At 36.8% G+C, this 16,269-nt stretch overlaps 1 protein-coding gene across 6 annotated transcripts in view; it reads left to right on the forward strand.

Annotated features, from left to right (window-relative positions):
• Positions 1-16,269, forward strand: part of DGKI (diacylglycerol kinase iota) — a 445,797-nt gene that overhangs the window by 258,471 nt on the left and 171,057 nt on the right. For all 6 annotated transcript variants that reach the window (XM_046020805.1, XM_046020801.1, XM_046020799.1 and 3 more), the window contains 2 exons: positions 6,915-6,970; positions 7,899-7,961. In XM_046020805.1, coding sequence (XP_045876761.1) covers positions 6,915-6,970; positions 7,899-7,961 — 119 coding nt within the window. The remainder of the gene's footprint in view (positions 1-6,914; positions 6,971-7,898; positions 7,962-16,269) is intronic.

Raw genomic sequence — 16,269 nt, forward strand, 5'->3', positions numbered from 1 at the left:
GTATACATAGTTTAATGTATGTGTGATTATAAAACATTTGGTTAAAAGATGCAAAGACTAGTCTTTTAATAGGTTATTGTTGGGGCTTAGTGTAAGTGCCCTTGAGGAAAACCAGCCACTGGAGAGCTGATAAGGGAGAATTGATGTTTCCTGAGATTCTGCAGTATTCATGAAGATGGTATAGAAATAAATATCCACAAAATGTTGAAGACGGGTTTAGTTGATAACCCTATACCAGAGGTGTGGACTTCTTAATACCTGTGAATCTATTCACTTTTCATTAATTAAAAATCATTTATTTATGCTGAAAAATATAATTACCGAAGCTATCTTTTTTTTTTTTTTGCTTTTACTATTTTGTTTGTTTGAATTTTCTTCATATTTTTACCTGGATAATCAAGAAATCTCAGGCTCTCCTACAAAAGGAAAAGAAAGATAATATGGCTACATTTTCAATAGGGGCAGACTTACTTATTTCTTTTGATATTAAGTGGCTATTCTCAAGCCAAAAACACCAGTAGCTGAGGCTTCAAACTGTTCTCAAATGTAGACATTCAGCATGAGACATCATGATAAAACTTGTATCATTGGCCATGAAATTCCTGAAGGGTGACTCAAAGCCTCATGAGAGTCATTATAAAAAAAAAAAATGAGCTTGGATAGAATAACCTATTAGGTATTAATAAAAAGGGAGAAAGAGAGAGAGAGAGAGAGAGAGAGAGAGTGTGTGTGTGACATACTTGGGATTTATGCTAATCTATCTACATGAAATGGGTAATAAATATAAATCTCACTAAGGCAGAATCTCTGAAAATGTAATTGCAGAAGCAATTTTTGGTGTAGATGTGAAACAGCCCATCAAATACAGGGGATAATTAAAGGCATTTGAGATAGTTTATTGGCGGTATTACTGTTTAAACACTTTTAGAATCACCAGTAGAAAATCAAGCAAGAAGTGAAGACAGTCTTAACATTTTGATTGACTTTGTATAAAAAGAATGCAAACATTTGAATAATCTGGGTTTCTATATTTGATCAGAAAGTTGGTTTAGTTCATTTGATTGGAAAATAGAGATGCTTTCTTCTTATTAAAGTGGATAAACCATGCTTGGTTGAGCCGTTGCTTGCGTATCAGAAAGTGCAGTCTTTCGGAACAGGGTTTGGAGATGTAACAGAATTGGCCATTTAATTTTCAGCTGGAGTCTTGCCCAGAACGTTAATAACTATTGCGTTATGACAATGCTTGAGCAAGTACATTGAAAATATTCCCATCCATTAATGTATAGACGTGTTAACAATGATTATGGTTATCAGGTGGCAAAGTTAGGGCTCACTTTGCCAGCTATATGAAGTAGATTGTCATTTTTTTGGATGTGAAGGATATTAAGCACGTCAAACTTTTAGCCTTAGATTGGATACTTAAATTTTACTGCCTTTCTGAAATTACTAATTCAGAGGAGTTGAACCTTACACTACAAGGTCAGAGAAATACAAGTATGACTCTAAAGGAGGCAGTATTTAAATTTGATTTAAAATTTACTGTTTCACTGAATATACAAAGACATGCAAATGAGCATGTTTCTGAGGATTATGAATGTTTCATGATTCATATGGAGAATGAACAGATTTCTTTAAAAAGACATTTCAGTAGCTTGCTAAATTTCATCAAAGGACATACTACCAGTCTTATGTCTAGGTACTGAGACTCAAGCATGATTTGCCCTTGTGAAAGTCTTACGGTCCAAGGTTCTCTGTCTGTAACCTCCTTTTCATTTTGAACCTCTGCATAGCACCTTCCTTCATTCGAGATTCAAGTGTACCTGCCTCTGAAACCCTTTTGATCATTCCCTTTATGTGTGACTCTCACTTCATCTGGTATAGGCATCTTTGTATGGTATATACAAAATGATGTTTCCCTTTACTTTTCAAATCTATCTCCTCTACTCTAAAACTCACGTGAGCAAAAGAACATATCTTCTTGTAGTCCCTGTGCCAAGCCCATGGCTATCTCAATAAGTATTTGTCACAGTAATGGAAAGTGTAATTAGAGGAGAGGCCCCATATATAATATAAAAGATAACGGTAGAAAGGACTATATAGTAGGGATAAGATTAGTTGTATAGGCAGTAAATACTACAGGAATTTGGCAGGGAAAAGGTATCAGGGGAAATATTCCAGAAAGGGTAAGAGGGAGCTGAGAGATAAAGGAGGAGTGCAAAATATGTAGGATAGAAGTAAAGTGGGTAAGGGCATTTCAGACAGCAAAGTACAGAGGGACCAATGAGCTTGTGATAAAATGGGATGACCAATTAATACATAGTGGAAGAGCTTTGCAACCATGTTAGAAGAACGGATAATGTTGATAAAACTATTTGTCCTTCATGGGACATGATATTGGAAGACAAGATTTTTTTTGGATATATGCCATTTGAATTGAAGGTGGCATTGTTACTGTAGGTATAGGTTTGGGATCATTTATGTATATATAACTGAAGTCTTAAGATTGGGTACATATCTAATACAGAGAATATGGAAAATGTGAGTTTTGTGCAGTTCAAATTGCTTATTAAATTTTATAAACATAGAGTTGAACTTATATTTATGAATATCTCCTCTAATATGCCAGACCAATTACAGACAAAAGTAGGGTCTAGGATCCTATTCTGATGGCACAGATGTTATTGTGTTGTACATAAAAATAGGATTAATATATTAAACCAGTGGAATGGAAAATACCCAGAACCTTATTATCATCATAACTGGATTACATCTAGAGCCAAATCATTTAGGTGATTTTGATGATGAGATTTGGGAAGTTTGAGCTAATAAGCTTGAGTTGAGATTTTTGGGTTTTGAGTTGATGCTTTAATGGGGATGAGACCTTTGGGGACGTTGGAAGGAATGAATGTTTTTCATATGGGAAAGATGTGAAGCATGGGGGTCAGATGGTGGGTGATGGTGGGTAGAATTTTGGCCTTTATGACATTTGTTATTTGGTATCATGCTTGTTGGTTATGTTATTTTACATGGAAAAAAGACTTTTTTAATGTTATTGAGGTCAATCATTAGCTGACCTTATACAGGAAGAGAATTCTGGGTTATCTGGTGGGCCCAGTGTGATACCATGAGCCCTTCAAAGTGTAAGTAGAAAGTTAATTAGGAAGTCAAAGAAATGTGGTAGAAGGGAAACTGGATGGATTTGCAGGGTGGAAAAACTCTTGATGTGGCCCTGCTGGCTTCAATGGTGGAAGGGATCCCAAGCCAAGGACTCCAGGAGAGCTCTAGGAGTTGAGAATGAACCATAGCCAACAGCCAACAAGGAAAAAGAACTTCACTTCTCCAACTATAAGGAAATGGGTTTTGGCAACTATCTGAAGAAACTTTAAAGTGAACCCTTTTTTTTCAAAAAGATTTTATTTATTTATTCATTAATTTATGTATTTAGAGAGGGTGTGTGAGTGGGGGGAGGGGCAGAGGAAGAGGGAGAGAGAGAAATCTCACACTCACGCCTGCTGAGTCTAGAGCCTGACATAGGACTTGATCTCACAACCCTGAGATCACAACCTGAGAGGAAATCAAGAGTTGGAAGCGTAACCAACTGAGCTACCCAGGCACTCATGAAAGTGAATCCTTTTTAGAGTTCCCATAGAAGAGTCTTGCAGGCTACCACCTTAATTTTGACCTTGGATGAACCTAAGTAGAGGACTCAGATTTTGGCCCAGGGAAAAAGAAAATAAATGGATGTTTTAAGTTGCCAAGTTCTTAGGAATAGGAAACGAATACAATTAATGTTGGTGTCCAGTCAGATTATAAATAGGCTAATGGCTCTAGACATGCATAGTGAGCATTTAGATCTCGCTTGGGTACACCCTGTTCTTGTGGAAGAGGGAGATGGACAGTTGAGGAACTGTAGCAATAAGACATGGATGCTTCCACTATTGGAGTCTTGGGATACTTTGAGTATTATTGGTATTTCTTGAGATGGCCTTTTGTAGTTGACCTCATACCAATTAACAGATACAGCTTCCTTAAGGAACAAGAATACTTACACTTCGTTACTGGTCCTTTCCCAATTCCGTATGTCCCCTTTTCTTGATATAGTTGGGGACCATGTTCCTTGGACCTTCTCAAAGACCTTTCAATTCTTACATATACACATATTCAGCCACTCAACACTCTAAGAGCCAATAAAGAATGACTAAGTACTGTTATTTGCAGACATCACTTGCTTTCTTAGGGACTGGCTTCTGCAGGGAGTAGGGAAGTTCTAATACTACCCAACATCTCTCTCAGCTCCAGCCAACCTTTGTTTCTGAGGCTCTTTGAAGTAGGGTAGATATTGAATTGGAAAAAATGTGTAATCAGCAGGGCAGGCTCAGTCAGGGAGTCAGTATATAATACCATTATACTATTAGCAGGGATAGCAGAATTTACCTCCATCTTTTCTGTTCTCAGGGCTAAGGAATATGTGTGACTTTCCTCCCTGGTTATCTTTCTGACATTTCTCTAAATGCTAGTATCTTCATCTATTTAGTTTATTTTAGTTTCATGTATTAATTGAATTTTATCTAGTTAAATTACATTGAAGTGACTGTTTTCATCAGCTGTGTCAGTGAAATCACCAAAAACTCAGTTTATTTATTAATTTTATTCTACTCTTTTGGGTCTTAAAGAACATCTTCTATCTCTTGAGAGAAAACTTTATTTTTTTAAACTTTTTAAAAAAGACTTTATTTATTTGACAGAGAGAGAGAGACGTCACAAGTAGGCAGAGAGGCAGACAGAGAGAGAGAATCTGCCCACTGAGCAGAGAGCCCAATGTGGGGCTCCATCCCAGGATCTTGAGATCTTTTTTTTTTTTTTAATTTATTTGACAGATGGAGATCACAAGTAGGCAGAGAAGCAGGCAGAGAGAGAGGAGGAAGCAGGCTCCCTGCTGAGCAGAGAACCCATGAACCCAGAGGACCCTGGGATCATGACTTGAGCTGAAGGCAGAGGCATAAACCACTGAACTACCTGTTCTATTTAAAGAAAACTGTTTCTTTAAGGGGAAAAAAAAACCCAAAACAACTTAGGTTCATAGGAAAACCCCTTAAGAATGTGAATCTTTTCCAAACCACAAGGTAGTGTTGTTTTTTTTTTTTTTTTTAAGTAAACGTTAATAGTTGATGCATGATTCACTTGATAGCTGTGGACGTTAGTGCCCTGAAAAAGTTCTATGCCAGAACTGTGGGTGCCATTTTCCAGTTTTTTTATTATAATTTGCTCAATAGCCAGATCTAACTTTTCCTTTCATTCTCCTCTAAAAGTAGGGATTAAGTACCCATTGTAAGTTATATAACAACAGAAATCCTAATTTTGCCTCTGGTCCATAAAGCAAGAGTTAATGCAACTGAGACTGGTACCAAGCCAAATCTGGGTTCAGAAAGATTAAAAAACAAACAAACAAAAAAAAATTACTTAGAACCAAATTTATCCTAAAGGCCCACACTGTAAAAATGGTAAGTTCCAGGTCCAGAAATAGGGACCAAAGAGATGGAGTACTAAGTACTACTTTTTGCACTTTTTCTGTTTAGTATAGCCTGTAAATTCACCTTTAACTTTTGTTTAATTTTGTTTCTAGGGTTAAGAGTACTCAATCCAATAGAATAGAGTGAATGTTCAAGGAGAGGTGTGAGATACAGAATCTTAAATACATAAAAACTCTCAAGAATCAATATACAACATACTACCTTATTTTTCTTTTTAAGTTTGTAAACTTTCACCCAGTTTCCATGTTAGGTGCTAATATTATATTCTAATAATCTTGAAAATAATCTAACGATCCTAGGTCTAGGATTATTCCCTTAGATTGTATAGCTCTTACTCTGTGAGTGAGTGAGCTCTTTGCTACTTTTCTTCATCTAGACAGTTGTTAAGATTTTCCATTCAAACATAGGGCCAGGACTTGAAGAGTTTCAGCTAGTTAGCCAGCTGTCTGATGAGAAACAATTTGAAGAGAGACCTTGCCCTGAGAAGGGATTAATGAGCACATGGGATAAAATAGCAGAAGGCAAAACATTGACAGTGGGTCCCATTGGAATGTCTTGGAATTCTACTAGAAAGAATATAAGGAAATAATATTTCACTTAGGGATTTTCTAATCCCATATATTTATTTGAACATTCTCTGATGCAGGTTCTTATTTAATCTTTTTTTGTGGTCTTTATATAACAAACAGGACCAAACTCAAAATAAAACCATTTCTCACCCACAGTCTTTTTTGTCATAAGCCCTGAGTCATTTAGCGGTTGACCTGCATGTATGTATGTTGATGTACCCCCAGTAAATCGCCTGTGACAAACAAAAGCACAGATGGTAGTTAGGAGTTTTGGTAAGATGTGAAAGCAAATTCTCTACTTTTACCCAATTTCCCATATTTCATTACATTTGGAATCTGCATACATAGTTTATAGAAGATGTGCCCTATGGAGGTCAAAGCAGATAATCACCCCTCATCACCCTCCTTTGTCCCATCATACTTGCCTTGGATTCCTGCCGGCACTCTATTCTGAATAGAATCCAGAGTGTCTCAACTTTAATGTACATGAAAATCACCCAGAGAGCTTATTAAATCATGATTCCTGGACACCACCCCCTAAACATTATAATTCAGTAGGTCTGGGGTACAGCCCAATAATTTGCATTTCTATCAAGCTTCCAGTTGATGCTGATGCTGCCATTTTGGGGCTATACTTCTGTAGCACTAAACAACTATACCAACCAGCCTGTAACTAAGGAAAAGATGATAATGAGGCTTTTGACTCTGTTGGATCTGTGGGATGGGGAGGGAAGACAGGAGAAGTAAGAATGTTAACGGAAGTCACTACCTTTAATGAGGTCTCTATAACAAAACTACCTTTTTCCTTTCACAGAAGCAAATCCAGAGAAATTTAACAGTCGTTTTCGAAATAAAATGTTCTATGCAGGGGTAAGTATATATTTTATAATTATTACCTATTGTTTAATACTCACTAAATACTAATTACTTGTTGGTAATAGGAATACTAACTATATGAAAAATTATTACTCACCTCAGATGTTTACAAATATTTCTATGTATGATTACAATTTAATGTCTGGTTTACAATTAAGATGTATTTAAGTTGGTAGAAAGGGAGTTGGTGTTCATCGTCTTTGAACTTTAAAGCTTTAAGGCTTCCTGTTGTCCTGAGGAGTGATACGAGCAACATCAAAGCCAATCTTGAGAATGGGGGAGTTAGGCAGACAGAAAGATGTATGGAAAGTCTTGAGTAAGAATGTGGTTTGCACAGGAGTACCTATGCATCAGTGTTGGATGAGAAATTCACAGAGGGTGGGCAGTTTCTCATGGAAGCATATATGTGAGTAAAGGAGATCTTTTTTCCTTCTCCTCAGGGACATCCTGGGGATGAATGGCAAGAAAGAGAACAAGGGTAGGGGATGGGAAGACCTCCAAAACACTGATTTAAAAAAGTGTAGTTGAAATTTAGACCACTGAATAGAGAGAATGGAAATAAAAAGGGAGAGGGTGAAGCAAGACATTCTTAGTGGTAAGTTCAAGATGATATCAGCACCCCGTGATCAAGTAGGAGGTCAGGAAAGGGCATCAAAATAAATCTTCAAACTGACCATTGGAATACCTACTTTTTAACTTTTCTACTGTGTTCTTAAATTTTATTATAGGTTATAGTTTGAAAACAAAGAGAGTTTTCAGCCTGACAGCCACTGTATTTTGCTTTGCATTTAGCAAGAAAAGAGCTTCTTTATATTTTGAATAATTTAGAAATATTAGGAACTCTTGATAATACGGAAGCAAGGATTTGGCATAACCATGTGATTAAGTTTGGTTTTTCTTCCTTTATTTCCTTGTGGTATAGGCAGCTTTTTCTGATTTCCTACAAAGAAGTTCTAGAGATCTATCCAAACATGTTAAAGTTGTTGTAAGTATTGAACATGTTGACTCGGCTCATTTGAATATAAATATGTATGCTGCAAAAAAATACCCCAAATACCAGTTTATATACTTAGATTAATCAATGTGTTGCATTAATTCCAGAGATCATTTAATGTAGTTTATTCAGCCAACATTTCTGAGAATATAGCTCTGTGTTGGCAACTCTCTTAGTTGCTTGGGATGGACAGACAGTTTCACTCCTGAAGAAACTCACAGTTCAGTTGCAGAGAAGGGCACTTAAGTCATTACATAACACTATAATTAATAGTGTTGACTATGTGCACCATGTGGTGGCATAAAGAGGGAAATGGAAACTGACTCTGGTGAGTTCAGGGAAACTATCATCGAATAAGTGATGTTGAGCTGGGTCTTGACATAGAAATAGATGCTCACCAAAAATACCATTAATTCACAGCTACTTGGGACTCTCCATTTTAGGCAAATGCATTCATTTAATTTTTTTGTGATGATTCACTCTGTAGCCTGGCCAGGGTTCTTCACCAGTGGTTTGTTTGTTTTTGGTACTATTTCTTCCTGGGTTTCTATCCCTGGTTTTTAGATACATACTCCTTGGAGGCACAGAGAGGGAAAGTTACCTATTCTCTAGGAGCTATATTTTAAAATAGCATATCAGTAGGGGTGCCGGGGTCACATAGTTAAGCACCTGATTCTTGACGTCTGCTCAGGTCATTATCTCAAGGTCATGGGATTGAGCTCTAAGTCAGGCTTTGCATCCAGGGTGGAGTCTGCTTGGGATTCTCTCCTTTTCCCTTTTTCTCCCCCCTGCCCCTCCACTCTCATGCATTCTCTCTATCTCTCTCTCAAATAAATAAATAAATAAAATCTTTAAAAAATAAAAAATAGCATATCATTAGTTATTAAGAAAGACATAAAGTGCTTCCTTATAATAACCAAGTTAAAAGAAGGAGCAAATATGACTGTTCTACATAATTGTTTAAGGAGAAAGAAAAAGGAAAAATTATATGGGGAAAAAGGAATGGGATACAGCAATGCTTAAATTTATGACAGCATAGATAAAGAATAGAATATGTGATGAAAGGGGACAGAACAATAGAAATACATTAGAATAGAGAAATACAGAAAAATATATATGGGTATATAGAGGAGCAGGAGAGGGATACAAATTAAAATTTGTAATCACCATGCAGCAAAATTTGTAAAATTTTGTAAACTTTGTAAAAATTTTTTAAAAACAATTTTGTAAAATTGTAAAATTTAAAAAAAAATTGCAATCACCATGCAAAAACAGTTCTAAGAGGGAAGTTTATAGTGATACAGGTCAGGTCTATCTCAAAAACAAGAAAAATCTCAAGCAACCTAACCTTACACCTAAAGGAGCTAGAAAAAGAACAGCAAAGCCCAAAACCAGTAGAAGGAAGAAAATAGTAAAGATTCAAGCAGAAATAAATGAAATAGAGACTTAAAAAGCAATAGAAAAATCACTAAAATCAGGAGCTGTTTCTTTGAAAAAATAAGCAAAATTGATAAACCCTTAGCCAGACTCATCAAAGAGAAAGAGGACTCAAATAAATAAAGTCAGAAGTGAAGGATGAGGACTGAAAACCAACACCACAGAAATACAAAGGGTTTTAAGAGAATATTATGAAAAATTATATGCCAACAAATTGGACAACCTAGGAGAAATTGATACATTTCTAGAAACATATAAACTTCTAAAACTGAATCAGGAAGAGAGAGAAAATTTGAACAGACCAATTATTGGCAATGAAATTAAATGGGTAATCAAACTCCTGACAAAAGTCCAGAACCAGATGGCTTCAGGGTGTGAGTTCTACCAAACATCTGAAGAAGAGTTAATACCTATTTTTAAACTATTCCAAAAAATAGTTGAGGAAGAAAACTATCCAGATTCATTCTATGAGGCCACCATTACTCTAAAACCAAGACCAGACAATTCACAACAAAAAAAGAAAACTACGGCCTACTCTGTCTGACTAACATAGATGCAGAAATCTTCAACAAAATATTAGCAAATTGAATTCAATAATACATTAAAAAAATTATTCACCAGTCATGTGGGATTTATTCCAGGGATGCTAGAGTGACTCAGTATTCACAAAAAATCAACATGATACATCACATTAACAAGAGAATGGGAAAAAAAAATCACATGATCATCTCATAGATGCAGGAAAATCATTTGATAAAGTACAACATCCATTTATGATAAAAACTCTCAACAAGTAGGCTTAGAGGGAACACACCTTTACATAATGAAGACCATATACAAAAAACCCACAGCTAACATCATACTCAATGGTGAAAAACAGAACTTTTCCTCTAAAATGAGGAACAAGACAAGGATATCCACTCTCATCACTTTTATTCAGTATAGTATGGGACGTCCTAGCTGCAGCAATCACACAAGAAAAAGAATAAGGCATTCATATTGGTGAAGAAGTAGTAAAACTGTCACTATTTGCAGATAACATCATAATATATATATAGAAAACCCTTAAGATTCCACAAAAAACAACTACTAGAACTGATTAATGAATTCAGTAAAGTCACAAGAAACAAAATTATTATACAGGAATCTGTTGCATTTCTATATATAAATAATGAAGTAGCAGAAGGAAATAGGGAAACAATCCCATTTACACTCACACCTAAGGAAATGAAAAACCTGTACTCTGAAAACTGTAAAACACTGATGAAAGAAATTGAAGATGGCACAAATGGAAAGATAGTCCATGCTCATGGACTGGAAGAACCAATACTGTTAAAATGTCCATACTACTCAAAGCAGTCTTTGGATTTAATGCAACAGCATTTTTCACAGAATTACAACAAATATTACTAAAATTTGTGTGGAACCACAAAAATACTCCAAATAGTCTTTCTTGGGAGAGAAGAACAAAGTCAGGGGCACCTGGGTGGCTCATTCAGTTAAGCATTACCCTTTGGCTCAGGTCGTAATCCCAGGGGTCCTGGAATTAAGTCCCTCATCTGACTCCCTGCTCAATGGGACATCTTTGCTCTCTTCCCTTTTGCCCCTCCCCCCCTCTTGCTACCTGTCCCCCTCTCTCAAATAAATAAAGTCTTCCCCCCCGCCAAACTACTAGAACTCATACAGCAATTCAGTAATATGGCAGAATACAAAATCAATGTACAGAATCAGTTGCTTTATTATACACTAACAATGAAAATACAGAAAAGGAAATTAGAGAATCGATTCCATTTACTATAGCACCAAGAACCATAAGAACCTGGGAATAAACCTAACCAAAGAGGTAAAGGATCTGTACTTGAGGAACTACAGAACAATCATGAAAGAAATTGAAGAAGACACAAAAAGATGGAAAACCATTCCACGGTCATGGATCGGAAGAATAAACATTGTTAAAATGTCTATACTGCCTAGAGCAATCTATACATTCAATGCCATTCTGATCAAAATTCCACGGGCATTTTTCAAAGAGCTGGAGCAAACAATCCTAAAATTTATATGGAACCAGAAGAGACCCCGAATTGCTAAGGAAATGTTGAAAAAGAAAAACAAAACTGGAGGCATCATGTTGTCTGATTTCAAGCTTTCCTACAAAGCTGTGATCACCAAGACAGCATGGTACTGGCACAAAACAAACACATAGACCAGTGGAACAGAGTAGAGAGCCCAGATATGGACCCTCAACTTTATGGTCAACTAATCTTTGACAAAGCAGGAAAAAAATATACAGTGGAAAAAAGACAGTCTCTTCAATAAATGGTGCTGGGAAAATTGGACAGCTATATGTAGAAGAATGAAACTCGACCATTCTCTTACACCATACACAAAGATAAACTCGAAATGGATAAAAGACCTCAATGTGAGGCAGGAATCCATCAGAATCCCAGAGGAGAACATAGGCAGTAACCTCTTTCTCGTTGGCCACAGTAGCTTCTTTCAAGATATGCCTCCGAAGGCAAAGGAAACAAAAGAGAATATGAACTTTTGGGACTTCATCAAGATCAAAAGCTTCTGCACAGCAAAGGAAACAGTCAACAAAACAAAGAGGCAACCCACGGAAGGAGAGAAGATATTTGCAAATGACAGTACAGACAAAGGGCTGTTATCCAAGATCTGTGAAGAACTCCTCAAACTCAACACACACAAAACAGATAATCATGTCAAAAAATGGGCAGAAGACATGAACAGACACTTCTCCAATGAAGACATACGAATGGCTAACAGACACATGAAAAAATGTTAATCATCACTAGCCATCAGGGAGATTCAAATCAAAACCACATTGAGATACCACCTTACGCCAGTTAGAATGGCCAAAATTAACAAGACAGTAAACAACAAGTGTTGGAGGGGATGTGGAAAAAGGGGAACCCTCTTACACTGTTGGTGGGAATGCAAGTTGATGCAGCCATTTTGGAAAACAGTGTGGAGATTCCTTAAGAAATTAAAAACAGAGCTACCCTATGACCCCGCAATTGCACTACTGGGTATTTACCCCAAAGATACAGATGTAGTGAAAAGAAGTACCCCAATGATCATAGCAGCAAGGGCCATGGCTGCCAAACTGTGGAAAGAACCAAGATGCCCTTCAACAGACAAATGGATAAAGAAGATGTGGTCCATATGTACAATGGAGTATTATGCCTCCATCAGAAAGGATGACTACCTAACTTTTGTATCAACAGGAACAGGACTGGAGGAGATTATGCTGAGTGAAATAAGTCAAGCAGAGAGAGTCAATTATCATATGGTTTCACTTATTTGTGAAGCATAAAGAATAACACAGAGGACATGAGGAGATGGAAAGGAGAAGAGAGTTGGGGGAAATTGGAAGGGGAGATGAACCATGAGAGACTGTGGACTCTGAGGGTTTGGGGGGCTGGGTGAGAGGTTGAGCGAGCCTGGTGGTGGGTATTATGGAGGGCACATACTGCATGGAGCATTGGCTGTGGTACATAAACAATGAATTCTGGAACACTGAAAAGAAGTTTAAAAAATAAATAGAAATTTTAAAATAAATAAATAAAAGAACAACAAAGCTGGAGTTACCACAATTCCATATTTTAAGATATATTACCAAGCTGTAGTAATCAAAACTATATCATACTGGCACAAAAATAGATGCATAGGTCCATGGAACAGAATAGAGAACCCAGAAATAAACTCGTGCTTGTATGTCAATTAATCTATGACAAAGGAGGCAAGAATATACAATGGGGAAAGGACCAAATCTTCAACAGATAGTGCAGGGGAAACTGGACCACTCTCTTACACCATACCCAAAAATAAACTCAGAATGGATTAAAGACCTAAATATGAGACATGAAACAATCAAACTCCTGGGGAAAAACATAGGCAATAATCTCAGATTGGCCATAGAAACATTTTTTTAGATAGATCCCCTGAGGCAAAGGAAACAAAGGCAAAAATAAACTGCTGGGACTACACCAAAATATAAAGCTCTTACACAGTGAAAGAAACTATCAATAAAACAAAACGGCAACCTACTGAATGGGAGAAGATACTTGCAAATGATATATCTGATAAGGAGTTAATATCCAAAATATATAAGGAATTTATACAACACAACACACACACACGAATCCAATTGAAAAATGAGCAGAGCAGAGGACCTGAATTGACATTTTTCCAAAGAAGATGTAAAGATGGCCAAGAGCCACATGAAAAGATGCTTAACATCACTAATCATCAGAGAAATGCAAATCAAAGCTACAGTGAGGTATTACCTCACACTTGTCAAAGTGACCAGGGTCAAAAAGACAAGAAATAACAAGTATTGGTAAGGATTTGGAGAAAAAGGGAATCCTTGTATACTATTAGTGGAAATCCAGATTGGTACAACTTCTGTGGAAAACAGCACGGAATTTCCTCAAAAATTTAGAAATAAAAATATTATATGATCTAGTAATTCCACTATTGGATATTTACCCAGAGAAAATGAAAATTCTAATTAAAAAAGATATATGCACCCCTATATTTATTGCAGCATTATTTACAATAGCCAAGATATAAAAGCAACCCAAGTGTGCATCGATGAATGGATGAAGAAGATGGGATACACACACACACACACACACACACACACACACACACAGGAATATTACACAGCCATTAAAAAAACATGAAATCTTGGTGTTGGCAACATTGATGGACCTTAAAAGTACAATGCTAACTGAAATGAGTCTGTTAGAAACCATGAGATTTCAGTTCTAAGTAGAATTTATGAAAATAAATGAACAATGAAAAGAAAAAAACCAACAAACGAAGGGCTCTTAAACACAGATTGGACAGATTGGTTGCCAGAGGAGAAGTAGGTGGGAAGGTGGGTGAAATAAAGAGGCCTAAGAGATATAAACTTCCAGTTAAAAAATAAATAAGTCATGGACATGAGAAGTACAGCATAGGGAATATATCAGTAAGATTATAAAAATGGTAGTTGGAGACGGATGAGGACTTCACTGGATAAGCACTGAGTATAGAGATACTGAATCATCATGTTGTACATCTGAAAGTAATAACATTGTATGTGAATTATGTCAGTAAGAAAAGTGTGCAATCATCGATTAGTAAAGCATGTGTGAGACATCAGTCTTCTGACTCAGTTGAAAGAAGAGACAGAGACAGGGGTTACTGGTGTCAGTAACCCTTGGCATTGCTTTCAGGTAGTTCAGTTCTCATACAATCGCAGTGGAAACAAGCATCTTTTGGTAGTAGAGACTCTTGAAAGTAGAAGTACTACTTTCTTAAAGCTGGAGGCAAGACAGACAGTGGTCCCCTGAACTATGAAGGTCTTTATTCATAAAATTATGACTATTAAAGTAACAGCAACCTCCCTGTTTCTTTCGCTGCTGGCAACCCAACCGAAAATAAACTCACTCTACTTTTCCAGTATTTTTCACATTGAGAGGAATGGTGGTGGCACCTGCTCAGGGGTCAATGCCATATTGAATGAAATTGACTGTTCAGATCAGCTGCAGTCAAATCAAACTCTGTATACTCCCTAACCACTAGACAGATTGTCTCCTGCATCTACCAGTGCCCCGATGATGAACATCTCACTCGTGCCTGCCTATATAGCAGGGATTAAAAGAAGGTTGATACTACAAGTCAAAATATCTAATAATCCAAATGCAAAGAGGCCAAACTGGCAGCCAGATAACTAGGAAAGATTTGGTATCAGCCAGTACAGGCAAGATTGCAAGTGAATTGGTTTGTGTAATCCTATCTTGTGTGTGTGTGTGTGTGTGTGTGTGTGTGTGTGTGTGTGATGAGGGGGAAAAAACATTAGAAACAAAATCAAATATATGGGATTTATTCCTAGTTCTACCTTTATGAAGTATATGAGTTTGGGGGTATCATGTAACCTTTCAGAAGGGTTTACTTTCCTCGTTTAAAATAGGCATAAGAAGACAAGCCTTTGAAACAACAACTAGTGACCATCGTGATGTGTCACGCAGGGACACAGGATATTTCCATAAGGACATCACTATATGTGAGTGAGTGACGGAAAAAAGATTAGCTAGAGCGATCCCATGTATAGGTAACAACAGACCATCTCATTTTTGCTACAGTGAGGTCAGTGTTTCTGAGGTAGTAGTTCATCTCTCACGTAAATGTAGTCTGTATGAATACTGCATCAAAAAAGCATAAGACAATAATAGAATCCTTTGTACAGCGTTATTTGTCCTCCTTCCCATGTTTTCTTCTTCTTTCGATCTATCAATATGTGAGCTTGGGTGGAGGAACATATTTTATGGACACTTTCCTTTATGTGTTTGAAATAGGAGAAAGGTTGAAAGCTGCTGCTCTTCTTCCCCACCCCTCCAGATTTTCTTTATTTATTTGAGAGAGAGAGAAAGCATGAGCATGAACTGGGGCGGGGGGGTGGGGAGGCAGAGGAAGAAGCAGACTCCCAGCTGAGCAGAGGACCCTGAGATCATGACCTGAGCCAAAGGCAGATGCTTAACCAACAGAGCCACCCAAGTACTGTTCTAAAGACAAACAAAATTTAAAGGTAGTAATATGTAAGAAAACTTTGTGAAGCATGATACATGGTAAATCGCACTCTTTTATAATTTGATAAATTCCCAGAATCACTGACATGTTTCTTAGGAAGAAAGGGTAGAAAATTTAAAAAGATTTCTGTTCTAAATAGAATAATTTTATAGTTTTTTTTTCTGTAAAGAAAACAGTACTGCTTTGTGTGCTATTACTGCATCACACTGTATTTTCAAAATTTTAGTTACAGCACTCAGTTTTGATAATGTAAAGTATTTGCCTT

This window comes from Meles meles, chromosome 10 (genome assembly GCF_922984935.1).
Source record: "Meles meles chromosome 10, mMelMel3.1 paternal haplotype, whole genome shotgun sequence".
In the NCBI taxonomy this organism is placed as follows: domain Eukaryota; kingdom Metazoa; phylum Chordata; class Mammalia; order Carnivora; family Mustelidae; genus Meles; species Meles meles.